This window comes from Pteronotus mesoamericanus, unplaced genomic scaffold (assembly GCF_021234165.1).
Source record: "Pteronotus mesoamericanus isolate MK-2021 breed Mesoamerican mustached bat unplaced genomic scaffold, CSHL_Meso_final contig_220, whole genome shotgun sequence".
NCBI lineage: Eukaryota > Metazoa > Chordata > Mammalia > Chiroptera > Mormoopidae > Pteronotus > Pteronotus mesoamericanus.
The window spans coordinates 4,040,391-4,067,021 of NW_026555091.1; the positions used below are offsets into that span (position 1 = coordinate 4,040,391).

Sequence of the window (26,631 nt, forward strand, 5' to 3'; positions counted from 1 at the left end):
GGGGCTCCCGCATTGGTGTCATGTGATGAAAGGGCTCTCCTGCTGGAACATTCTAGCCCCCTTCCTCACGCAAAGGCTTGCCCACCTCCACCCGCTTCCCACCGGATGTGTGAATGGTCCCAGGCCAGCCAGCCAAGCGGCAGAGCGGCAGGGAGGCCCAGCCAGTCCCCGGGAGGGGCAGGAGAGGAGGCTCTGCACCAGACGCCGCCATTCCTGGGCACGGTCTTATGACAAAAAGCATGCAGCTTACCTGCCTCCTCTCATCCGGGGCCTTCAGGAAAAGCGCATTGATCACGGCGATGGTGTAGGTTTGGATTTCTTGATCTGTCCTGTATGGACGCAGAATGATACAGAAAGTCAGAAGACGCTCTCCCTGAGTCAGACTGGGATAAAGGTCATGATCGCCGCCCCCAAAAATGGTGAGAGAGAAAGGCAGGACCTAGAACACTTGGTCCCACTGAGAATGTTTTTCAACCACCACAAGGCTGGGAACACAGTTTGTGTGTATATGTATGGGGGGCGGGGCGCGCGGAGGGAGATAGCCAGACAACACCCTGCTCAGCGGAAACCCGGCAGAAAGTTCAGGTGGCCCGTGGCCCTCTCCCGTTCTTCCCTGTTACCATTAACAGCATAAACTCAGTGGATGAAATGTGTGTGTGTGTGCGCGCGCAATGTTCTGTCTGTTGCACAACGTCTATCTGGGGGTAGACTCGGGAGTCCCCGAGGCCTGGGCTTCTTATAAAGGACATGGCTTTGTCTCCATGGCCATGGTATTACATGTTCTAAAAATCTATATCCAAATGGAAACTGTTTCAATGACAAGACGATCGGTTTTTATGTTTTTATATATTTGCTTTTTCCCCAAATGAAATCAAGAGTTCCAAACGAGGCACAGATCTACTGTAAGCCACGTGGTAAAGAGTCAACAAGGAGAACCAGGCATAAACAAAGAGCAGCCAGGAGCCACAGCGATGGGCAGTTCCGGGAGAGGCAGCGCTGAGAACGTGGCCTGCGGCAGGAGGACACTCGGGGCCCAGCGCCCCAGCTGCCGGCCCTGCGGCCCGGACAAGTTCATGGGCCCCCCAGTTTCCTAGGACACAGCTTCCTCGCCTGTAACGCTGGGTAAGAACACACTTCATTCAAGAGGCTGCTGTTAGACTCAAACGAGGTGACACACATCAAATCCTGGGCACTGCGCTTGGCAAGCGAGACGCTCCCTGCCGTGGCTACACCCGTGCAGCCCCGAGACACGGGAAGAAGATGTAGGTTGTTAGGATGATACGTTCGGCATTCAGGGAGCTGTGACACGGCTATTAGTTCTGGACAGGTTTCACGCAGAGTCCTCTTTCTAGGGCACATGCTCGGTTTCCCGGAGGCCACCGTCTTTAGCTTGTGTGACAAAAAATGTTACATTCTGGTTGCCATCCTCCCTCCAAATGCACAAAACATCACATGCATTTTGGTGGTTTATGTTATAACATGACAGTTGCCATTTCGGTATATGGAGGACTGTTGGATCTCCACCTGCGCCCCCACCCCAAACGGACATCCGGTTTCCTCTTGAGAATGTGCCGTCATGACCTGAGAGACTGGGGACAGGTGAGGCAGTTACTGGGAGCCCCGTCACATTTGAGCCAGCAGAAATGCTAGAGAAGCGGCCACAGTTTGTGCCCTGCCCAAGGCTCAGCTACTGAAGTCTTTCTTGGGTTCAAAGGCGGCCAACATCCTATCAACACACTCCCTATTCTGAGTAAGCTCAGGTGTTTGTTGTCACCTTGAGACCAAAGTACTGAAATTTACAAAGCAGCATCTATACAGCGGGGTCTTCCTTACTCCATGTCATTGGAGGCAACCTTACTAGTTGCCTAAAGGAAGAGAGAAGGGAAAGCCCCAGGGAGAGCAGGCTGCTGGGCCACGCCTTGTAGCTCAAGCCTCTAGGAAAAAATGCGTACATGATAAATCACAAAAGGACACTATAATCACCTTGAGCCTGAAGAAGCCTGCTTCTCAAAATTCTTAGCGGCCCTGAAAATACTCACCAAGTCACAGAAGACAGCGATGTAAATGACTGAGGAGAGACTCTGCTGAGAACGGAAGAGAACAAACTGGCCTGTTATGTCCTGTGAAAAGCGAAGCTCTGTGGATATCTATCTGCCAGTGCTGATCAAAATTAGGTGCCTGCTCAGGGCCAGGCACTGGGGACAGAACAGTGCCAAGGACAGGCACGGAGCTCACCAGGGGGCGAGTCCCTGTGTGTTTCAGTGGGATGGGGACAAGCGTGTGCATGGTGGATGACACGCCAAGTCAAGGTTCCTGTTCTGTATGTTCAATCAAATCGACACGCCACGTTTCGCAGGCATCCCGGTGGCTGGAGCGCCGCCCCGCCCCCCCGGCGGAGCCCCAGCAGGCTTACCCTTGAAGGTGTGGAATGAGCTGGCCGATGGTGATCTCCTGGGCCACCTTCTGGTAGAGGTCGTGGCTGTTGAGCACCATGGACTCCAAAATGGCCAGGGACCGCTGCAGGATGGAGGTATCCATGCCTGACTTGTTCACGAAACTTGCTATCTGAAAACCCAAGCAGGACACGGGTGACTGCCCGGGGGAAGCAGAGCAGAGAAGGACAGAGGGGAGCAAGTCAAGGAATCGGGAGCTCATTTAAGAAACTCCGACACCAGGGACAAAAAGGCTCTGGGACGACCGCCGCCCAGCAAGGAACGCGTGGAGCCAACGACGACTCTTCGTGATACCACCACAGAGCGCCATTCATCTCCGAGGTCTATAATTCAATAATAAGCAACTTTTAGAAGGGGAAGCGTCCAAGAATTCAGCCTGGTGTTTCCAGGATTATTCTAAGTTTCAGCTTTCAACAGCAAACCATTTCAACACATACACCCGCGCCTGCGTATCCAGGGGCATTGGCTCCAAGACCCCCTCAGATAAACTCCACGGGTGCCTAAGTCCGTCATGGACAGAGGAGTAAACAGTATTTGCCTACAACGTTGATTGGCAGATAGGCTACAGCAGGGTGCGCCAGCACATCTCTTCATCTGGGAACGTTCAGCATAGTGCTCGGGGCTTGGCACAGTCAAGTGTTGCCTCTTGGAACTATCCGGGATTTATTTTTTCCCAGAATGTTTTCCATGTGCAGCCGGTTGGATCCGTTTTGGTGTGAGAGCCACAAGTAAGAAGGGCCGACCATGGAGCGTAAGGGCCCCTGTGCTTCCCTGAGACGGTAATTCCGACATATACCCAGAGCCGTTCCTCTCCCTTCGCAGGCCGCTCCCTTACCCGCTGGGCCCGGGGCTCTTATGTTATTATGATCCCGTTACAGTCTTCAGGGACTCACACAAATCACACTTGTCAACACAGTTCAACTGGCAACTCCTCAGTCACTGGCTACTCGCTGCGGGATTCCTCAGTGGAATGCTTTTCCCCAGTCCGTCGTTCTATATGGTTAAAATAAACTCCTCTCATCTCTCTAAAGTTGAGCAAACAGGAAAACCTTTCAATGAGCAGTGTGAGAAGTTAAAATAATAGTGTAGGCACTAACATGGATTCTCTAAGGAATTAATCACCAAGGCCTCCAACATAATCAATCACAACGAAAGAGAGAAGCAAAGTAAGGGTTAGAATAATGGGTCTCAGGCACCCAAACACATGGGCACCATCAAGGTTTGCTTGTAGAGGCCTCATTAAAAGCTACTACTGTCTGTTGACAACTCATGCTAAAAGGCTGTTACTGTATCAACATAATGACTACTTTCTGAAAAGCTACACAGTTTGGCTCCATGACAAATTGACACTTGCTGCTTCCCTCTGTCGACACTCATTTCTCCCTTTACGCCATCCCACCGACTGCTTCTCCTAGTCCCCTCTCCATCCCTGTACAAGATAAAAGGCAAAGGTGTCCATGGTAACTTGTCGTTACCATGTCAACTGTTTCCAGCCCAAGGACTCCCTGGTGAAAGTAGGGGTGAGGGTACAGACACCAACACCGTCTCTGGCCCCAGATACATCTGGATCTCAGAGGGTGGGGAATAAAGGACATAAAGTAGAGTAACATTATGATTTTATATTCCAAATGCTATTATTTTATAATAGAACCTAGGGGAAGAGTATGAGAATTTTAAGATTCTCAAAAGAATTCCGCTGGCCCATCATCTGATCGCTTCAGCCTGTTTCATGGCTAATAAACCTCTGCAGCGCGTTTACTGCCCCTGGAGAGCCCTGGCCTTCATCCCAAGAGCCTGCTCCACTTCAGCAAACCCGTCACCTTTCTTCGTCTAAGGCCATCTTTCCTCTGACAAACATCCAATTCCTCTCATTCCGTGCTCACGGCTTAGCCCTCAGACCTCTTCTAAAGGGAACAGAAATGCCTTTGCTTCCCCGTCGGCAGCACCCCAACCATTTCTCGTTATCCCGGCACAATTCTTGGGCACTTGCTAGAAAATGGCAGACCTCTCTAAGAACGTCTTGACTGCATGGCTGATTTTCGCCTGGACTAAATTTCTCCACCTTCCACTTTCCTTGGAGGGTTTCCACTCATTAAACTTGCAAGTATCTTTAAGGCTCCTTGGAGAATTTTCCACCTGAGAGTGTATCATCAAGTTCCTTCCCACCTGCCCGCCTTCACCCCCTCTTTCCATTCATTCGAGTGACACGCCTTCATTGTGTGCTGGTCAAACAGCCTGGTATGTCTGAGGTCAGAAAACAGAGAGACGAGCAAGCCCACCCCTCCCTTCAAGGACCTTGTAGTCCAGCAGAGACAGATGGAGGAAAAGGCACTTACTGTGAAGTATGTTAAGTGCTTATGCTTTTCTTGGCATCCAAAAGGGTACTTCCATTTAGATATTCCAACGAAGACTAAATTAAATGGGATGGAAACCGATCGCATTGTCCTCATGACCCTCCTGTTGCAAGGTCCCCTTTTCCAAGTTTGCCACATCATCGGCCATTGGTAGCCCCAGTCACCAGACATCCGTCACCTGCTGCCACGTCTCCCCTTTGGTGCACATCAATCTGCAAGCACAGCGCTGGCCTGTGGCCTCACTCAGGACCAGGTTACTGAGACAGAATGTTCTTCAGGGTTCTCTATGTTCCAAATGGCCCCCTAACACACGTACCCTCTCCTTCCACAAACATTCTTCTGACAATATTCTGGAAATATTCACTCAGAACTCCGGGTGTTTTTACATGAAGTGCACCTTCTCATAAGGGGTTTTGTTTTATTCAGATACTGACTCTTAACGCGCGCCCGCTTCCAAAGGGCTTGCTCAGTGGGGGGCAAAATAGCCTGCGGGCATTGCTTTGATTTAGGGATTTTTAGGTTCCATTTCCATTCCCCACCTCTGGAACTAATTGAAACCAACCGCTTACCTTCATCTAACTTCTTTAAAATTAATCTTTCCTTTTGTTACACCTCTTTCTTGACATATGGAGCCCCCCATTTCAGTAGCCCTACAGCAGGCTACCGGCTGAGCCTTTGGGGGATCTCACGTAGCTGCGTGTTGCTGGTAGAGAGTAGGGTCCTACACATAGTGCTCTAGGAGATACTAGTAACTTTTGAAACTAACTTCTATCTTTTGCCTTTCTTTATCCGTGGTTTTACCCAGGCACAGAGACCACCCAGTATTTTCATCTAATGAGCACTAATCACCAAGGCATCAGTGCTGATTAAGCAAATATAATGACTGTAAACAGGCTCCATATCAGTGCAAGCCCAAATGCTATTTAACGTCTGTAATTTAAAAGGTGAAGGATGTCTGGTGAAATTTTAATTTCCCTTTTCCCTCCCCCCACCACACAAAATCAATAACAACTTCCTTTGCCTTTACATTTTTTGAAGTCCCACTCCTGCCCTTTTGGCTGGCTCAGGTGGCAGGGTCTCAGCCGGCCCAAGTACGGCTTCTGGAAAGCGGATCTACAGCACCGGGAAGCAGAGGGCGGAAGAGTTAGCAATAAGCACACACACCGCTTCCACGTGCTCCCGTTCATTTAAAAATGCTACCTAAACAAACCTGAGGACTGTCTGGGCAACATTTAAGAAGCTAAGGGTCATCACAGGGCACAAATCAGCGATACGAACTGAAAGCCACGTAAACCCTTCTTAGCATCACTTAGAACGAGGTCCTAAATTCTCCCACATTATTAAAACCAAAATGAGCCTTGGAGAGCCTGGAGCTCCACTCCTGCGTGTTCAGGTATCCAGGCAGAGGCCGTAAATCTCACAAGTTTTCCAGAGGCAAAAGTCACTGGGTCTCCAAACCGAAACGGCTGGATGCTTGTCCAGACACCTGAAACACTGCGGGGTGAACCAGGCCCTCTGCAGAGCTAAGGTTTCCAGAGCATTTGTACGAAACCTTCCTGCCAAGAAAAGGCACCGATGTTATCCTTGGCAAGAAGAAAACCAACTTGTAACGCAAAAAAGCTTTCTTGGTTTGGGTTTTTTTTTTGGGGGGGGGGGGGGGTTCATTTCTTTTCTCTCCCTGTCTTCCTACCCTCTCCTTAAGTAGCCCAGTCTTAAAAACCAACAACGTTATATATTGATATCAAGGGATTCCAGGTTTCAAAGGGCTTATGAAATGATGTTATTTATTGCGAACAGAGTTTGTAACTAGACTCTAAGTGCACACATAACCGAACAGATAAAGTAGCAGAGGAGGAGACGGGGCAGGCAGGGACAAAATCCTCCTCCCAAGTGCTATGAATTTGGCATTAACAGGAAGCCAAGTCTGTAGCACAGAGATAAGCATCTTTTGTCAGTAGATTTTTGTCCAGATAAAGCTCCATTTAGAAGACAGTTGTCTGCATACAATGCCTGGGTTGTCAGAGCGCTGAATTTCATCCAGCTAGTGAATTAAAAAAATTAACCTTGCAATAACTATCAATTATAAAGTCATTTTCAGATGACCATTTTCAAAATGCACGTAACGGTTGAGCTCTAAGTGGCAAAAAAGGAAACAGAATGGGAATGAGGACATAGAATATGTTAAAGCTACTGCCTTCTGAAAGAATATTTCATTTTTTATTTAAACTGTCAAGATTACTAGTCTTTACTTATTTAGATTATAGCTTTTCATTTAATTTCAGCGAATGGAAAACATTTTCTTAAGCAGTTAGAAAATTAAATTATTGTCATTTTCTCTCCCCACTTCTCACATCATTTAAAAAGAGCGTATTGTATTCCTTTCTGCTTATAACCTAAACTTTACTTGAAATACACTTCAAGTCGGTGCCAACTGTACTCCTTCTCGCCTTCAAGTTTTAGTGTTTAAAAAAAAATGCATCGGAAGCAGATTTCATTCATTCATTTCATAGATATTTAGCAAGGCTCTGAGGACAACATCACTGAGAAAGTGGCGGCTCCTCCTCCCCAGGACTCACGGTCCATTGGGAGAGCCACACGAATGGAAGGAAAAGTCACAGAAGTGTGACACGTGCTGGAACCGGGGCGAACACGAGACCTGAGGAGGATACAGAGCAGGAAAGGTCACTTAACTGTGCGCGAGGCAGGCCAGAGAGGCTGACCAAGAGGCAGCGTGAGGGGTGGAGCAAGTCTTCAGAAGCTATGCTCTCCACCACTTGAAAACAAGGACAAGTAAGTGCCTGAGCGTGCGGGGAGGAGCCTGAGCCAGGGACCAGTGACAGCCCCCTCCCTGAGCCTCCCAAGCCACTGTGTCCTCGCCTGCTGATCAGAAATAACAACACTCTCTTTCTCTCCTGGAGAGGGTTCCTGCTGGGATCAGAAGAAATAATGTGGTTTGTGAACACACAAGATAAGTTCCAGGAATTTGCCTTCAGAAGAGCACTGTTTTTATAGCAAAAGGGGCTCTAGAAACAGACAGGAAGGCAAACGGAATACAGGAAAGGAGGCCTGCCATAAATTCAGAGTGAGTTAAATATCAGAAGCCCACAAAACCCAGGATGTTTAGATTGAACTTGCTTCTCCAGAACTTTCACCTGAGAAAGACAACAGCAATTTGCTCTCTGCTTTCATCATCCAATGCTCACCTTTCTTGCTACCCCTCAGGAAAGTCCCTCACAACACATCAGATTTCCTCTGGTTTTCTTGTCTATAACCCCTACTTTTCTTTTCAGCAATTTTGCCAAACAGAGGCAAACAGGGCCCCCTTCCTTTTATGGGTGTCTTCTAGGGGGTTCCCACTGCTTATCGCCTTTGGCTTTATGCCCCTGCAGAGGGCAAGTGGCTCAGAGGTGTGTCACCAGCATCCTGGGTCCCCAGTCAGCTCTTGTCTGAAATAAATAAGCAACATCCCGCAGGAGTCCGATCTACGGGGCTTCTGTGCCAGCGACTCTCACATGTCCTTCAACTCAAGGCAGTATCTCCCTCGAGATGCTCATTAACTGCAAAAGGAAAAGGAGTGACTTCACCGTGGGGAGACTCAGCAGATGCCACCTCAACCACGCGGCCAAGGTCCACATCGCCGTCCATGAAGACATACGGCCAGCAGGTGCCGCACTGTGAGCGCTGAGCAGGGCACAACATCACTTCTCCGGCGTTCTGGCCAAAAACGCGTGACCTTAATTCAACCAGGAGGGAAGTATCAAAGAAACCCAGGTTGAAGGACGTTCTGCAAGGTAAGTGCCCAGTACCATTCAAGATTATCCAAGTCACGAAAGACAAGGAAAACCTGAAGCACAGCCAGATCGCAAGACACTAAGGAGACATGGCAACCGAGAGCCGCGTGGGACGCTGGACTGGGTCCTCGACCAGGGAAAGAACATCAGAAGAGAAACTGGTGAAGTCAAATTATGGCAACGCATTGCACCGCCATCAGCTTCTTAGGGGCGGCAATGGTCGTTCCGTCACCGTGCAGCATGGGAACAGCAGTGGAAAAGAAAGCTGGACGAAAGGCCCCGGGGAACGTTCTCTGTCATTTTGTGCTACTTCTCTGTGTGTCTACCGTGATTTCAAAATAAGAGATCTAAAAAATTCTGGTGACTTTTATTAGGTTTTGCTTTGATTTTCCAGCGTTTGCACAGCTTCCCTGAAATTCTTTATTTTAGAAAATCCTTCCCAGGAACCTACACTTAAAAAATAAATTTATGCCCTCCCGACATGTGCCGGACAAGAGAAGGAAGAAACATGCCATTCCATTTATAAACATTTTCACAAACACAAAGAGAGGAAAAATAAGTTAACAAATTAATAGTAATAGCTTATGATTTAATAGTTACACAGTTGGGGCTGTGTATTTTTTGTCAAGAGGACGAGAGGAGTTCCAAGCGTGCAGGTCTGCCTTTATGGCGACTCGGTTGCAGGGACGGTGGGGGCTCTCCCGCCCTCTGCCCTCACGGGGTCCCTTTACGAGCTGCTCCCACAGAAGGAGGAACAAGTGGGGCCAGCTGGTCACAGAGACGCCCACTGCACCATCGTCACGAGGGAGCGGCCACCCTGTGCCTGAGAGACAGGACCCCTTCTCTTACCGCCTTGCTTCCAACCCGGCCATGTAGGAAATCCGCACACTTTGCCTCTTTCCCTTTCCCTGTTCATGGGGTTGAGGGGAGAAGATCAGGAGGAATGTCAGAGGCTCTGCATAGGTCATGAGAACCGCAGAGCCCTGTGCAGGGACTCAGCACACACTTCTGTGGCTTTAACAACATGACACCTTGATTTTTCTTGACTTTGGGCTCCCAGTGCAATCCCTTAAGATTTCGGTGGGCAGAAAATGTCACTTTCATACATAATTTAGGCTTCCTGACCCATGTACATCTAGTACTATCAACCCCCCCCTTTCTTTAACAAAGAAGAAAAGGAAACAACTTTTAGATACCCTCAAAGCAGAGAAAAATAGCTACAAATGGAGGAGGTGATTTAAGCCAGGGAGGCACCATCTGCCTTACCTTCTTTATGAACGCCACCGAAAACGTATCCCAGGACACTATTCCGTGGTCCATCAGCTCAACAAAGGCCGTCAGGGTGAAGGACAGCATGTCCCCAAAGCTGGAAAACACAGGGAGGCACAGAGGTCACAGGCCAGGAGCGGAGCACAAGGAAAGACCCAAAAGGGACAAAGCCCCTTTATTGTCCATGGGAGCCAGCAGGGAAGATGTGGAATAATTCTCTTAAGAGTATCAGCACTTTGCAAAGGATTTGTGTGGCCTCTATGTACCTGCACGTGTGTGTGTGTCTGTCTCTCTGAGCAAGTGCATACCCATGCACACAAGCTCATAGCTACAAACACATGGGTAAGTAAGCACATTCATTTCTACGTTACACCGGCCAGCATTTTCTCTTTGTATAGTATCTATGGGAATGATGACGCTGGCAGGCAATAGATTGCTGTGACTCAGAGGCCCGTAGGAAGGCTCCAACGTGTGCATCAGAAACCCAAAGGGAGATGCAGCAAGCTCAGGTAAAAGCCGTTTTGTCTCTTATCAGACAATATCCAGATTTCTGGTGCCTTCAAAACAGCGCTTTAACAGACCCTGAATTTTCTAGAAACTCGTCTTCCCTGTAAATTTTCATCATAGTAAGTATTAAGTTGAAACTCTCAAGATAAGTACTCTCCAAGTTCACTGATTTTGCTCACCAGGACTTCTACCCTGTATACAACTGCACTGATGCATATGCTTGATTTTTAAAAAATCAAGTTACTTGTTCACACTTTGCAATCTGTAGGCTCATATACCACAACTGCGGCACTACAGGGCCTCATAAAATGTTTAAATTGATTGTTCCCATCAATTTTCAATTAATAGAATAGAAAGCAGGCTCATCTTTCTCTACACCAGCTGCACAATTCCCCCTTCTTCCTCGTGTTGCAGCCCGGCCTCAGGAATGGCCTCGGGCTGCCAGCTTCACCCAGAAACTGCGGTGCAGAAAGGAACCTGCGGAGAGGATGCAGCTCTGGGGAAGGAGCCTGATCCCAAGATGCAGAAGTCAGAGGGGCTGAGCGGCAAGCGACGGGAAAGGCTGAGCGCGTGGCCCCTGGGGCCGGACAGCAGATGGAGGGAAGGGGTTGCTGATGCAGTTTCTGCCTCGGTTTCCTCATTTATTAAAAAGGGGGATGGACGATGCCGATGGTGGGGGTGACGGTGCCCAACTCCAGGGATTGTTGGGGGAGGTAAAACAAGCTCCGGCACTGAGAGCCGCCCAAGCAGCGGGTAGCAGGTGGAGGGCAGCCTTTGAGTGCAAACTGTGATCCTTGTGCAAAAGTGAGGTTTTAACAAGGTAACCGAAGCCTGTGATTTTCAAATGCTTGCCCTCATTGTGTCAAGATTATCTGTCTCTGGAGCCAGAAAACTAAAACTGGCAGGAAGGCCATGCCATTCTGGCCGACAGAGAAGCAGTAAGTGCTTTTTTAAAAAGGCTTTTTTTTCTGAGTCACAGATGGGCGATCCCAATCTCGCAGGTGCCCCTAGGTGGCATCAGAGGATCGTGCCCCAGAAAAGAAATTCCAGACAAGAAAACAAACTCACTTGAAGGAGAGAACAAAAAGTAAAGAAAGGAGAAAATTGGGCTGGAAACAGTAGCAAGAAATTCCATAATGACGCTTTCTACAGACAATGAGACAAGAAAATCCAAGCATTAGAGAAAGAAAGAAAGGAAGAAAGGAAGGAAGGAAGGAAGGGAAAGAAAGAAAATGAGAGAGCCAGGCAATAAATCAAGTAGTAAGATTTATTAATAGATTATTCAGGCATTAGTATTACTGTGGTTACATTATCATAGAATAATGCATAGTATTTGTAGTAAAACTATTAGCTTATTATTTTATTATAGTAGTAGTAAACAGTATTAGCTAAATTTTTTAACTTAAAACAGCAACCATGTAACTACCAGTTGCCATTTGGTCACATCTGGCCTGCCGCAGACCTCATCCACTAAAGATGCTCCTCCACACGCCTGGGGACGGCTTCCGTGGTCTCCAGACCAGGCCCCAGAGTGGCCTCAATGTCATTGCTAACGGAACAAGCAATGCAAAGGCAGCGACAAAGGAACGCGCACACTTTGGGAATCAAGCTCTTCTTTACATTCCCTGTAGCCAGTTGAGACTGGGAATAGTCTCCATGAGCTGCTTTAGAAGCAAAAGCTAAATTATATTTACGCTTCTAATTAGCTGAAGGCAAAATAACTTTGTCCCCTGCTCGATGAACCCATAATCTATATAGCCTTAGTAATGGCTGGGGATGGTCCCTCGTCCCCAAATGCTCCAGAGCTCTGCCTACAGACTCCTCCTGTAAGAGCCTCGGGAAAAAAAGAGGCAGAGAAAGGGAACGAGTCTCATCTCGAAAGTTGCTTTGGGGCCAGCGTTTCAATGTCCACGGGGGGAGGGAGGAGGAGCACCAGACCTGAGACGGCAGACAGGTTTCTGCCTTGTGCAAATTGCCCGTTGGGGTGAATGATCAATAAGTGAGAGAAAAGCTTCTCCACGTCACACCCCCCAGTGCCCAAAGGGAAGATTGCTTTCTGGATCTATCCAGCAACCGGTTATAAAAATGTTGTATGTCACACTTTACACAAATATTATCTAGTAATGTATATATCTATACACATTTTAATATATAATTACATATATTATAAAGGTGCTTTAAACATGATATATAAATGTTATTAGATGTAGCTATATATGCTGTTGCCTAATGTTATTAAACATATAAAACATATCACACATATTATATATATGATATGCATAGTGCATACCAGCGTATGTAGTTTACTATGACTGGTAGCTGGATGGCACACTCGGTTTCCAGGAGGGAGGATTTTTTCCAAACTCAACTGCAAACCCCCAGCGGCCAGGACAGGATGGCCATGCTAACACGGCACTACATTCCGGATCAGTGGATTCATCACCTCCTTTCCTGAATGACGGCGATGCTCCACCAGCCTAGGAAACCTGCAGCCGGCGTGGTTTGTGACAGGCAGCGCGACAGACTCTTGACCGCAGCGCGTCACGCATGCAACATTAATAAGCCAAGCAGCTAACAGCGCCCCCCAGGGGCTTTGTCGGTGGTCGGTGCTGTGCGCGACCCGCGGCGCCCAGCTTGGAGCGCAGAGGTCGGGCTTGGCTCCTGGCGCTGCGCCTCCGGAAGCAGAAGCGCGCGCCCGCGTCTGGGTTTGGGGAGAGCTTTCGGGCGGCCCGCGCCAGCGCACCGTGTGCGCTGGCAGGACGCCAATGAATGTTTCCTTGCTGCGCGGTAGAGACCATCTTCGTTCCAGCGGATTTCAGCCAAGCCCCCAGCATTGGAATGCATGCTGCTGAGTTATAAAGGAACAGTGCTTCTGTATGTTTCCACGGGGGGCCGTGCCCAAGGTAAGTGGAGGAAAGGGGAAATAAAGGCCGGTTTTAATGCTATCAATAAATCACACTGAATATGTCCTAAATTGCTAACGTTAATGAATATAGTTCTGCCCTCTTCTGTGAGTTTTTCCATGAACAGCCGGTCCTTGAATAACATCATTTAGTTTAATGTCATTTTGATATAACATTGATGAGATGCCATAGGAAGTTAAATCTTGTTTATATCAATTAGCCTGTGGGAAAACTGCTCTCCTTCTGCGACATTCTGCCGCGGTTCCAAGAATCTATCGATGAAGTAAAGGGAGGACTTACTGTAGTGTTTCCGGCCTGTGGTAAAATGTATACACATTGAAATGTACGGATTTCTACATCACCCCTTAGGCATGACCCTGGCCTTCAGAATTAGAGCGTGATTTATGTCGGCGAACATTCTTTTGGCCCCTTTGTTAAAAATTTAACTATGGGTCATTTCTGCACTCTATTCCATTGACCTGTCTATCCCCTTTATAACAATATCGCACTGTCTTAAGAACTAACTTTATAGTAGTAAGGCTTGAAATCAGCTCATGAAATCCTTCAACTGTGTGAATCTTTGTTGTTTTTTCAAGACCGTTTTGGCTCTTCTATGCATTTCTTTTAAGTTTTAAGATTGGTTTATAATATCTTTTTTAAAAAATTGTATTGCATTGAATCACTGAAGATAAATTGAAGGAGAATTTCTATCTTAACAATACTGTATCTTCCAAATCACAAAACAGTAGCTTCTCCTCCTACTTACTTCTTTAATTTCTTTTGGCAATACATTTATGTTTTAATAAACAGGTAATGCATGTCTCTTGGTAAATTTATTCTTAAGAATTTTATGATTTCTGATACTTTGTAAATAAATTTTTAAAATTTTGTTTTCCAGTTGTTTGTTATTAATGTGTAAAAATGCATCACTTTTATATACCAATGTTGTATCCAGAAACCTTGCTAAATTCAATTAGGAGATTTAGCAGTATCTTTGTAGATTTCTTAGGATTTTTTACATAATAATCACATCTTCTACAAATAGAGTTGCTTTTACTTCTTCCTTTCGGATCATACATCTTTTTTTCTTTCCTGACATCGCTATGGCTAAAAACTCCAGTTCAACGTTGAAAAGAAGTGCAAAGCACATTTGCCTTATTTCCGATCTTTAGGGGAAAGGTTGCTCAGTCTTCTAAAGTTAAGAAGAATGCATTTTTTGTTGATCGCCTCTATGAGGCTGAGGAAATTGCCTCTATTCCCAGATTGCCGAGAATTTTTATGAATGAACGTTGGACTTTACTAAATGCTCTTTCCGTAGCTATGATCTATATTCTGTGTCTGTTAAGATTATTTTTCTTCCCTTCTTTTACTAAGGGCCGAATCACACACAATGACTGATTTCCAAACGTTAAACCACTCCTGAAGTGAACCTTTGTCGCCTGTAAAGTAGTATCGTTTTTACATATTGCTTGATTACGTTTGGTAGTATGTTGCACCTCTGTTCATTGGATGATCTATAGTGTTTCTTCCCTATACTGTCTCTGTCAGGTTTTGCTCTCAGGGCCATGCGGCGTCAGCACTCGGTCTGATTACGCTGCTCTGCATTTTAAGAACGAGGGCCTTGAGCATTGACTTTGTCTGCGATGGATGAACCCCAATCCTGGTTCCCACCGCTGTCAACACCTCCAACATCGCTGCATACCAAAGAATAAAACTGAGGGAGGTAAACTTTAAGACATCGTTTTGGTTGCATAAGGTTGTTAGAGAAAAACTCGGTTTGAATCCCAGCTCCACCACCTGATTTCATCTCCTGCGTGAAGGCAATTGATGCTAATTTTACGAATCTCATGTGGTGGATAGGAGTGTAAATTAGAGTGAAGAGTGTAAACATGTCACAGTGCCCAGGGCAGGACTAACTCTCGTCAGCGGTGGCTCCACTGCCATTACCGTTCGGTGCTTCTACTGTATGAAAAGTATGTAGCAAATTACGAGTTCAGAGGCTTTCTCCTAAAAACTCAGGATTGCTTTCTCTACTTTGTTACGACTTAATAATTGAAGACTTCCGGCAACTACACATTTTTCTGCGTGGAGGGGTGGGGGAGCAGAAACGATTTGAGAGCAACACCCTACCCGGGAGGTGAGCAGGGCTTTCCCGAGGGCTTACAAAATAAGGCGCACAGTTTCGGGTCTCTTCGGCCTCCCTCTTCAAGCTGAAATGATCTGCTTAATAACTCGGCAAAACAGAAATTTGTGCAGGCTAGTACAGTGAGTTTGTTTCTTTGGTCTCATCTTGTTTAGTGGGTAAGAACGGAGCCGAGGAGGAAAAACTCGAAGACGGAATTAATCCTGGGAGCTCCAGGCAAAATTACCAAGCGATACACTTTAGACAGGTGGCAGCACTTTCTCAGATGCAAAGTAAATGATTTTCATTCCATACTTCAACCCTGAGTATCTTTTTTTTTTCACGGAGCCATTGAAGAAAATCAAAGGCTTTTGACTTTGAACATCACATAGGCCACAAAAAAGTTTTTGTTTAATGCAATGCATAAAATTATGCCTAGCCTTGCTGCAGAGAAGGGCAGTGGCCCTGATGTGCTCATTCTGTGGTTGCAAATATGAAATACCCTCTCTGGCGCACAGCAGAAAGAAACGGGAAATAAATTTTTAAAGAACCTCTTTATGAGAACATCAAACAGCAAAAAAAAAAAAAAAAAAAATTACTCAAACAGCTACATGCACAGTTATCAGAGGACAGGGACTAATGATGCAGAGAAGAAGAGAGTGTTATATAATCTGTATCAACTGATCGTAAATTCTTACCAAGGCTTCATGATCTTCTGCAACTTCTGGTATCGTCTGCAAAATTCAAGAACAATCATGTGAGGAGCAAGTTTGAAAGCAGAGATTTTTACACAAATTACGTATCTTTTAGAAAGACTTAACCGCCATGAAGTAGGGAAACTTTATTCACTCTGAACCATTATTCAAAGTCATAAATCGGTGTTCTCTAATATAAGAAACAATCAAAAGACAAGATTAAAGTACTGGAACCAACATATTACATTTACTTATGAGTCAAGGCAACGAGAGCACTCCATTTGCCTCAGAACAGGTATATGTTCAAGAAGGGAAAATCCCCAGAGCTAAGAATGGGTACATTTTCAATGAAAAAGGTAAAGCCTAAAAGTACCAGACCAGCTATTCCTGAATACATCCTCAACACTGAACACACAGTCGTCTATCTTTCTTGGGTAAAATGCTCACTGATTTTACTTTCCCTTTTCTGGAGAAAAAAAAAATTCTGAAGGAAGACATCCTGAGTCATTGCAATAGTCTTGGACAACAGACAGGACTCCAGGGTGGTAGCCTGCAAAAAAAATGTGCAATAGACAGATCTTTCCTGCAAGAAAGGACGATGATGCTTCTTAAAACCCTGGGATCAAGAAGACAGAGAAGCAAGTGACCCTAACCTTATCAAACCCCCCGCATTCCTTGGCAGGATAGTGCCAAGCCTGCCAAACCTCACTGGCACTATCTCCTTCCCTCTGTATCGGCTACTCTACCCACCTGTCCAACCAGCTAAGTCCTCTCCCAAACTGCCCTGATTCTAAGATCCTCTGAAGCCTCTCCCTGATTTCCTTGACCAGACGGAGCCCACCCATGTCTGCCTGGGCTGAGGCCACCTCAGCTGTGTGACTCAGGACGTCACTGTCTGGCCAGCTCCCTGAGGGCAGGGTCTCTGACCGTGACCCACTTTTCTAATGTCAGGTGCGTGCAGAGCACAGGTAGGTGCTCAGTAAGTGGTTGATGAATAACCTCGCTCTTCCGAAGTTATATTTTACATTTGCAACTACATACAATGTAACTACTTCAGAAACTTAACTGACCACAAGATCAGATCTGGTATTGGTAAAACTGTGGGATTAGAAATGTATATAAAGAGATATCCCTCTTCCTCCTCCTCTCCTTTACTTGCCTGTCTTTAAAAAAAATAATAAAAGGGTACTGGCTTCCTTCCCTCCTCCTTTGAAGGGCCCTGGGCAGGGTGAAGGAGCGGGTGGCCACCAGGGGGCAGGCTTGAGCACAGGTGGGTCCCCCTGGAAGGACTGACGTTACTTTCCACTAAAGGAACGGGGCCTCCTTGGAGAGATGACCCCAGCCAGGGCCGGGGCAAGGAAAGAGTGAGGTAAGTCTGGAGCAGCTCATGGAGCCAGAAAGCAGAGGAGGGCCAAAGAGTAATTGGAGCCAGGGCAGAGGGCAGAGAAGGCGGCTTGAAGAAGGTTCCACAGCCAAATCTCGGGCAAATTGAGCGTCAAAATAAATAATCGTGGTGATTGATTACAGGCCATTGAATAAACCAGGAACAAATAAGTCCACGTTGTTTTACAGAGCAGTGTGCTTGCATTGCTGCAGACCCAGGTCTCTGGGGGGAAACACTCAGACCTCATTTGTACCATTTGTCCACAGTGTAACGACTCCAAAATGACTTATTAGTTAATCGCAAAGGGGGCACGGAGCATTATGATGGAGATGCCTGGAAGGCTCTACGTTCAGGCGTCAAAGGGACACCAGTAATCAGACAGACAGACAGACAGACAGAAATCGGCGTGTCATCACTGGGTGCCGTTAAAAACCACACACACCCAAGCATCTGTGACATCCTAGCCAGCAACATATATACAGGTCTCAACTTTGGATAAAACAGAAGGGGGGGCGCGGGGGGAGAGAAAAGTGTTTCTGTGGAAAATCATGCAGTGTTTATACGGATAGCACAGCACGCTCTGCTGGGTTATCAGATCGCCGCCTTATTGTCTAGCTGATGCATATGTATATTCTGTCCTGTCTGTTAGTAATTTGACTTCTTCCCTGAAGGTGAAAAACCAGTTTTGTCTCCATTTGCAATTCATTTCAACATTCCTGAGCTCCAAATAAATTTGAGCCCTTTTAACTTTTCCTTTGAAATGGTTAAAACATTTTGCCTGATTCTCTCATTTCCCAGGAGTGAAATGAATTCTTTTAACATGTGTTCATTTTTATATACACGCCATGCTTTTATCTTTTCCTGAAAATTACCTTTAATAATTTACCTTTTAGCAAACCCAAAGTGGAGGAGAGTCTACAAAATGGCTGAACGATGTTCTTAAAAAGTGCCCAAGTCGTGGGTGAAAAGAGAAAAGAAATAGTTCCAGATTGAAAGAGATGAGGAAGAGACGGTACAACAGGATGCAAGGTGCTACTCTGAGTTAGATTCTTCTGTTAATATGAAAGGACGACTCTGGGACAACAGGTGAAACTTGACCTTGCAGCTTTCCCATTCAGAGTGTGAATGTTAAAATTAATTAAACCGGGAGGCCAGTGACCTGAGGCAGCAATAATGCCTTGCTGGCCTTTGAAAGCCAACCCAAAATCTAAGCCAGTCACTGCCTCAAGGTTTCACCCAATCACAGCCAACTAGGCTTTCACGGTAGCCAATCAAATAATTCCTTGGTTTTGCTCCGCCTCTTCTCCATAATAGCCTTTCCCCTGGGGTACCTGTGGGCGGAGAGTCCCTGACCACCTCCAGCTTGGCTCTGACGGATTCGAGCTGATTTTTGCTCCAATAAATTCTAAGAACTTTTAATGTGTCTCAGTTTATCTTTGAATGGAAATGTTTCAAAATTAATCATATAAAGCGTAGACGTGTAAGTAACATATGAAGCCGTCCCTGCAATCTTCCAACAAGCCTTCCCGCCCGGGGTCTTGAGCGCCCCGTTTCTGTGTGTGCCACCTCCACGGCTGCCCTGGCCTTGGCAAGTGGCCCCTGACCTGCGTGCAGAGATGAATCCAGTGCCTTGTCCCGAGTCACCGTGTTTTACTTCTCAACTTCCTCCCCTTAGCCTCAGCTGAAGCAAAAACAGAAGAGGACTGTTTGTTGCGATGCCTGTTTTTCTGAGGCTTTTCCTCTGTGGGTCTCACACACCCGCTTTTAAGGAAACGAGACAAGGAGGACAGACGCTTCTGGAAAGGCTGCTGTTTGAGAGTGGCCCCACGCCTCTCGTTTCAGCGCCAGGTAGGTATTCTTTTAGAGCAGAAGATAATCCCTCCGACCAGGCTGTGGGACCCCTTCTCCTTTCCAGCGCCAGAGGGAGGCACAAACACCCACAGACAAAGCCAGCAGCGGCGGGGCGGAGGGAGATCCAGTTTAAGGGATTTTCTGCCCGGGGGCCCCTGACAGAGTTTTTGATGCTTGGCCCCCTGGCGTTTGTGATACAAATGCGTGGCAGCCGGGCGCCTGGAACCCGGGGGCTCTGCCGGCTGCACTGCCAGGGCGGCGGGCAGAGGGCGCGGCACCCCCGCCGCCTGTGTGGCCTCTGGGAGCAGCTGCTTTTGGGCGAGGTCTGGGGAGCTCTTTGCTCTTCCCAGGTGGAGTGCAAGCCGTGCACCTGTGACCTGCACGGGGCCTTCCAGAACAGCCCTGGTTTATAAGCCGCCCCAAATGCTCAGAAGCAAGAAGCTGGACTGTAAGAGGACTGTAACAATCCGTGTCCGTAGAGACAACTAAGTGACTTTCAAAAAAGAAATTCATCCTCGGTGTAAAGGCAAAATTTCAAAGGTCGCACACAGTCCGAAACTGTCAGCTGCCACTCTGTGCTCTGCCCCTACGCCCATGTGCCTAGCCCAGTGTCAGGAACATTCAGCACTCAAATGGCGCCCACTTGCTAAATGAATAAAACCTACAAATCCATTCTCAAGGGCAGGTGCTGGGCAACATCAAAGCCAAGAGATCATTCAGGGCACTTAACACCAGTTATACCTTGATTTTCTTCTGCAAGAAACTGACTCCAGCAAGGAGAAAATGATTTGAATAATGAAAGCTTAACATGAAACTGCACATGTGTTAATGAACAATGTCAACAATCATGTGTTATAAACACAAACACACGTAACTAGACATACACACCAGAGGACCGTCTCTTCTGGGTCATGTGTACGACAGAATGGGGAGGGGACCATAAGTGATGCAATTAATGATGTTTGTTTTTAAGACCATTACTTGGGGGCTTCCCCTGTATCTAAAATAACTGTGGGACTCTTTTTACCGTTCGTAATACAGTCAAATTGGGGAGGAATGACTTCAAACCAAGTGAATATAAAGTACTTGTAGTTTCCCCAAATTAGGGAGGAATCACACCCCTCTCTGCTATTTTTCCTAGAAAAGCTAGAATCCCTAAGGGAACATCAGCTCCCTGTTAACCAGGGTGCTGGATATGGCCACTCTCCTACCCCACGGCCAAGTATAAACCAGGACATTTCAGCAAGCTATAGGGACATTCTTATTTTAAAACAGCTTTAACATTGGGCATAGTCTCTGAATCAGGAATTTTATTCCAACAACATAATTTAAATTTTCACAATGATTTTGCTAAATGAAGAGCTGATTGCAAAACACTCGCGCTCATGTAAAAAACTGAAAACAATGTAAATGGTCAACAACAGGGAGGCAGTTAACTACACTAAGCCCATCTTTCCCATTATGTTCTATTGTGTATCAATTGAACCTTAACAAGACTTTAAAAATGAAATAATATGCAGACAATGAACACGATGAGGGGACCGATACTTGGTTACATGAAAACAGAATCAGGTATAAAAGGCAGGCTACAAAGAGCATGACTCCTATAATTCTACTTTTATGAAGCTTGTGCGTGTGTATTTGTATGTAAAAGAATATACGAAAAGTATATAAACCACCCTGTGAAAACTGTCTCTCTTGGGAAAGGTAGATCAGACATGATTCTTATTTTCCTGCTTCTGCTTATTTGCATTTATTGTTAAACAATACACGTAATTTTTATTAAGGACAAAAAGCTAATTTTTTTTTAAACTGACGTTTTGTAAGTATGCAAATTTAACATTTTTCACTCTAGACTTGTCTGCTCAGGGTGGTGCTAACAGCTTACTCATATTCCAACGGCGGAATTTTCCCGTCATATTGCCAAGTGGGGCGGGGTGGGGGGACTCTCAAGGCGCTGCCCTTCCATTCTTGGAAATGCCCCCCCTACCCCCACCGCATTCTCTGACTGTTCAACAGAGAAGGACGCAGGGTAAGCTGCACAGCGGCGGACACCAAGAACATGGGGTTTCATAACAATTCAAAGAAAAGCAGGGCTATTCGCTGCTTGGAATTGAAAGTTGCAGGTATAAAATGTTCTTCTGTCAAATAACATACATTATTTCTGAGAAAGCTTTTCATATCCATTTTTTCTTAAACTCTGTCCATTCCTGAATGTTCCCTACCATTTCCTCCCTCAGGTTGGGGCACCATGTTCCCCCACAACTTCATTTGCTTCCACACTTACTTACATTTCAAGCTGAAACTAGGAATGGAATTTCCAAATTCCACCACGGTGGAAAAATTAGATTCAGGTTTTAAACACGGTACTCTGCCAAAGTGACACTTCCCCATGGCTCCTTTGTGGCTAATTTTGCCCCGTGGCCCCTCCTGGTACCAGCTGGAGAGAGACCTTTAAAAGCTCAGCCTTGGGTAATGACTGGCAGGCGGGTATCTCGGAATCTCATTATAGCTTCAAGCCAGGAGAAAAATTCCAGCGACATTTCTTCGGTGTTTCCTACCATTTCCACGGGTCCTGCTTAGAAGCCTCTCCCTTCCCAGCTGGAAGTCCGCCCAGGGTCCTCACTAAATGCCTTCCGAATTGTAGGATCTATTTAATTTGTGTGGTTTCTATTCGAAAGGGTTCCTGTTAATTCATTAAAGTCTTGTGCAAAGTTTAATTGAGAAGCCAGGTATCCTTTTAAGAAAAATGCCTTTCTCTTTTTCATCTGAGCCAAAGATCTGGAGAGAAAAAACAGCCAAGGATCAAATGAGCAGCTTCTGAGGCTGAGTGGCAGGACCTTGCGGAAGGAGGCAGGAGGCTGGGCACGACTTTGAACTTATGTAAAGGGGTGAGCAGGGCAGGCAAGGTGATCCCGAAACAGCAGCCCTTCCGCCTAACACAGTGCGCTGGGAAGTCAACTGCCACACAGAAACCCCCTGAGATCGGGTCTTCAGTTCTGTTTACCTGTCTAAAGCCTAACAAATCGGGATGGCCGATGAATTATAAATAGGTAAATACTACACTGAGCATAATGGGCCTTTTTACACAAGGAATGCAATCGCCGGGGTTCACATAAAGTCGTTCAGTATTGACATTCTCTCATGTTGCCCCCAGGCGTGGGTCTGAGGGATGGGACTCTTTCGGGCCACTCTACAGGCCGAGGTAAGTTACACAGTGCAGCAATGGCACAGGCAAGAAGTGATAATGTTGAATGACAAATACATAGTATCAGTTTTTACTCTTTCTTTTTAAGCAAAACGGGTACTGTCCCATTTTATAAGTGTTCTGGGCTCAGTTATGCTCCCCTCGAAATTTGTATGAGGCGTCCCTGAGCCCCCCAAGCATTTCAGAAGGGGACAGTGTTTGGAGATAGAGCCTCCAAAGACATGATTAGGTTAGAATTAGCCATCCGGGCGCGGTCCTGACCCAATCTGACCGCTGTCCTTATACGGAGAGGAAATTTACACACATGGGCGTTCAGGATCTGTGCACACAGGGGAAAACCACGTGAGGATGCACGAGGGAGGCGGCTGCCTACACAGCCAGGAGGGAGACGGCAGGGGAAACCAACCAGCTGACTCCTCTGGACTGTGAGGAAATCAGTGGCCACTGTGGAAGCCGCCCTGTCTGCAGCATTTGGTGCTGTAGCAAATTAATATGGTGAAAAATATCAACATACGTTAACTGCCAGCCTCAGGAGGTCCCATGGCTCTGCCCCAGCTCTTATTTGGGGCACATTCCACAGGGACCCCAGCCTTCCACGCATTTACCGTTGTCACTGGAATCACCATTGCAATTCCGGTAAATTCACGCCCACTGACATAGCACTATCCTGAATGTTAGAAAGCCTAAAGCCCCTGGATACCTAGGTCTCTCAGGCAGAACCATGTCCCGGAAGCAGGTTGCTTCACAACTGGGTCCGGGACATTGCTTTGGATGCTGAACATCAACGGTGGGGACTTTGGTAACTCCATAGACATGGGAACATTTTGACCTTTGGAGTAAACACCCTGTAAATGTGGCCAAGGCAGAACCGTACAGGCTCCATGTCTGGCCAGAAGCAGTGGTGGGCCCGCGTGGCCATCCCATGAAGTCGTCTGCAGTTCCCAAAGAAGGTGTTTGTCATCACCAGCCACCAGGAAGGAAGGCTCCCCCACATGCCACGCTGGGTGTCAGCCCGGAGCTTCCGGCACAGACGGAGCCCCGGGTCTCCTCTCCCTGAGGCAGGCCACGTGGATCCCTCCACTCAACTTCCCTCCAGCTGTTTCAAGCTCCACCTCCAGTTCCTAGTAACCCCCTCAGATTCTGATAACACCCAGAATCAAGTCTCCGCGCCCACCCCAACCTGATGTTCGCCAAAAAACCACAGGCAGTATTTTAGTCTTTGTTCAAAAAAATACATGACACCTGCCGACAGCTGACCCGTCCCAGACGCCCTGGCTGGCTTGCTGGCCCCCTTAGATGAGTTGATCCCACCATTCACTCTCAAATATTGTCTCTACTGGACTGTGAGGTAGGACCCTCAACCCCAAACTCTACAGAACATTCTTATAGGGGAGATATTCCTGTTGCTGTGAAACATTCTCTCTTTTCATAAGGGAAAAAAAAAGGAATCTTTCATTGGTGCCAAGTGCAGAGGCTAAATAATACCCAGTGTAGGAGGAGACAGGAAGGAAGAGAGGAAGGGAGGGCGAGAGGGAGGGCCTGCGGAGGCTCCAGCTCGAAGTCATCCATTTGTTCTTTGTACCGCCAGGTACTGAAGAGAGCCTTAAGTGACCCACGTTTAAACCCTGCCTCTCCACGTTAGTCTTTCTGCACAAATATCTACCCAACTTGCCCAGCACTCATTGAGCATATTACTATGTAATGAACAGAGTCAGCACTTTCACGTGCTCGAACCCACAAGCTCTAACAGTCCAGCACGGACTGCTGGTGGCACTGACCCTGAGGAATGAGCCGTTTCCTGCAGCCCCACCCTGGCTGGTGGTCCAGGGAGTTTTCTGTCCACACCTGTAAGAGCCACGCCCATCTGGCTCCTTACACTCCCCGATCCCGCCAGAGAATCAATGCCTTGCCTGGGAAGGGGAGCCCCCTGGTCGAAATGCCCGTCTCTTTCTGGCTCGTGCTGGATCCGCGCTGCAAGGCCCACAGACTGACACCCCAACGCACGGCTCCGCGAGGCAGCGGGTCCAACCTCGGGACGCCAAGCCCTCGGAAGGGATTCTGCCTCCCCTGCCTTCTGCCTCCATGAACGTTCAGACACAGGCAAGTCCCATATCTTTTTAAATAGTCCCAACGTTGACTGTTTTGCACAGTGGGCATGCAATAAATGTTTATTGCAATGAATTTTAGATCATTAAGTCACATATTTCATCGCTCAAACGTTAATTTTTAAAAATAGACTTCAGGAATGCTATATTTGACCTGGTTTAAGCCTTTGAGACTGTAAGAAGTTCTCTTTTTTTTTTTTTTAACTGAGTCAGGGAGAAGAAACTTCTTGTGCATAAACAAGGGACGTAAGGGCTTTCTATTTTGTAGGATTAATATTTTAGTGTTGGAAAGGCCCTTTGAGATAATGACCTAATTTATTCCCTCCTAAATCTGGAATTTCAGCTATCTTAAGGAATTCTACCTTATCTTAGATACTGGCTCATGGGTGGGGATAATACAGTGATACTTAAAGGGCACACCCCTCCCCCGACATTATCTGGAAAACCACTTCTTTATTTTCCCTGAGGCTAGCCGGCTTCTGGTCTTTCAAACTAGAAACTGCCGTGCAAGGACGGGAAGAATGCCGGCCTGCCAGCGAGAGCAGGACGGGCTGGTGTCAGTCGGATGAGAGGGGCTTACTCAGTGCCACTTTCCACCATCTGCGTGAGGAGGAAGATGCCGTCCAGGTTGATAAACTCCTGGGCGAAGGTGACATCCCGGGACAGGCTGGCCAGGTCCTTCAGGGCTTCCAGCTTGGAGTCCATGCTGGACGACTGGATTCGTTCATGGATCTGCTGGGCATTCTGGGCCTGACCGAGGCAAAAACAGAGGAAACCACAACAAAAAAAAAATTAATGTCTCATTCACGAAGAAACGAAGACACAGAGCCCCAAGGCCCAAGACGACCTGTATCCAACGTCCAGGGCGGGTCTCCAGCCTGAGCGACTCCCCCTTCAGGTCACATCTGTTCATTCCACCCTGGGAATAGACCGGGTGCTGACTTTTGACTGGGCCCAGGTTTCCATCTCTCAGCAAAGAGCTTTCCACAGAAACAGAACCGGCGCAGCAGTGAGGAATGGAAACTGGGGAACGTGTTTACCTTTTAAGTTAAATTTTTATCTACACATGACAGAAAGCTTTTGGCTTCGTTAAGCAATTACACAAATTTCTACAGCGTGTCACCAGGTCCATCAATATTCTGAGTGACAACTGCCTACACACAGAGCTCAAAAGTGTCATTAGACACTCAACACTCGTTCCGGATTACTGACGATCTTCCGGCACAATGCAATGATGCTTGTACATTTCACTTTCTGACATGTGTTTCCCATACATTCTTACTTACTGTACGAATTTATAACAAAACAATTAGGTAACCAAATTAGTCGCTTTGCCTAGAACTCGGCTTCTTTTTGGGGCGTCGGCAGTTGGCTTGCACAGGCAGGATAGGAGGGGACGGAAATATATTGGACGGGCCGAACTTCTGGGTAATAGCTTGTCATCTATGTGTCTCTGTTACCCAGGAAAGGTTTTCATCTCTGCCTTTCAGTCAGGACAAGTGGCAAGAAAAAAAAAATTTTTAAGTATTCCTGCCTGGGGTTTTGTTGTTTTTTTCTTTTCTTTTCTTTTCTTTTTTTTTTTTTTTGCACTTAATAGAAATAACTCCACATCTGTTGCAGTTATTCTTTGACTGCCATGGTGGAAGCACTCGTCCATCCTCACATTCCCCGTCACAGGTACTTGCTCTCTCCTTTGACAGGACACTGTATTTCAGAGTCAGGAGAAGATGGGTGTTTGAGCCCAACAATGAGGTGCTTCTCCTGAAGAGAAATTGACTAGAACCATCTGAGGGGCCCCATACGACCTGTAACTGAGTGAAGAGTGCTCAGTGGAGACAGGGATTCTGCACAGGCCCCGGGAGCAAAGGGGCTCCACCCCAACGGGCTCGGCAGCCACAGCCCCTCCCTCCATGGCTGGCTCCCCGGTCACTGTCCCCCCGATGTAGCCCCGCAGGCAGAGTGGGATTCAACAGGAAAGCCAAGGCAGTT

At 47.0% G+C, this 26,631-nt stretch overlaps 1 protein-coding gene across 4 annotated transcripts in view; it reads right to left on the minus strand.

The window, feature by feature from the left end:
* Positions 1–26,631, minus strand: part of ELMO1 (engulfment and cell motility 1) — a 456,019-nt gene that overhangs the window by 274,483 nt on the left and 154,905 nt on the right. For all 4 annotated transcript variants that reach the window (XM_054571360.1, XM_054571362.1, XM_054571359.1 and 1 more), the window contains 5 exons: positions 25,223–25,392; positions 16,098–16,133; positions 9,865–9,964; positions 2,414–2,565; positions 251–329 (listed from right to left, as the gene is read on the minus strand). In XM_054571360.1, the coding sequence (XP_054427335.1) occupies positions 251–329; positions 2,414–2,565; positions 9,865–9,964; positions 16,098–16,133; positions 25,223–25,392 (537 nt within the window). The remainder of the gene's footprint in view (positions 1–250; positions 330–2,413; positions 2,566–9,864; positions 9,965–16,097; positions 16,134–25,222; positions 25,393–26,631) is intronic.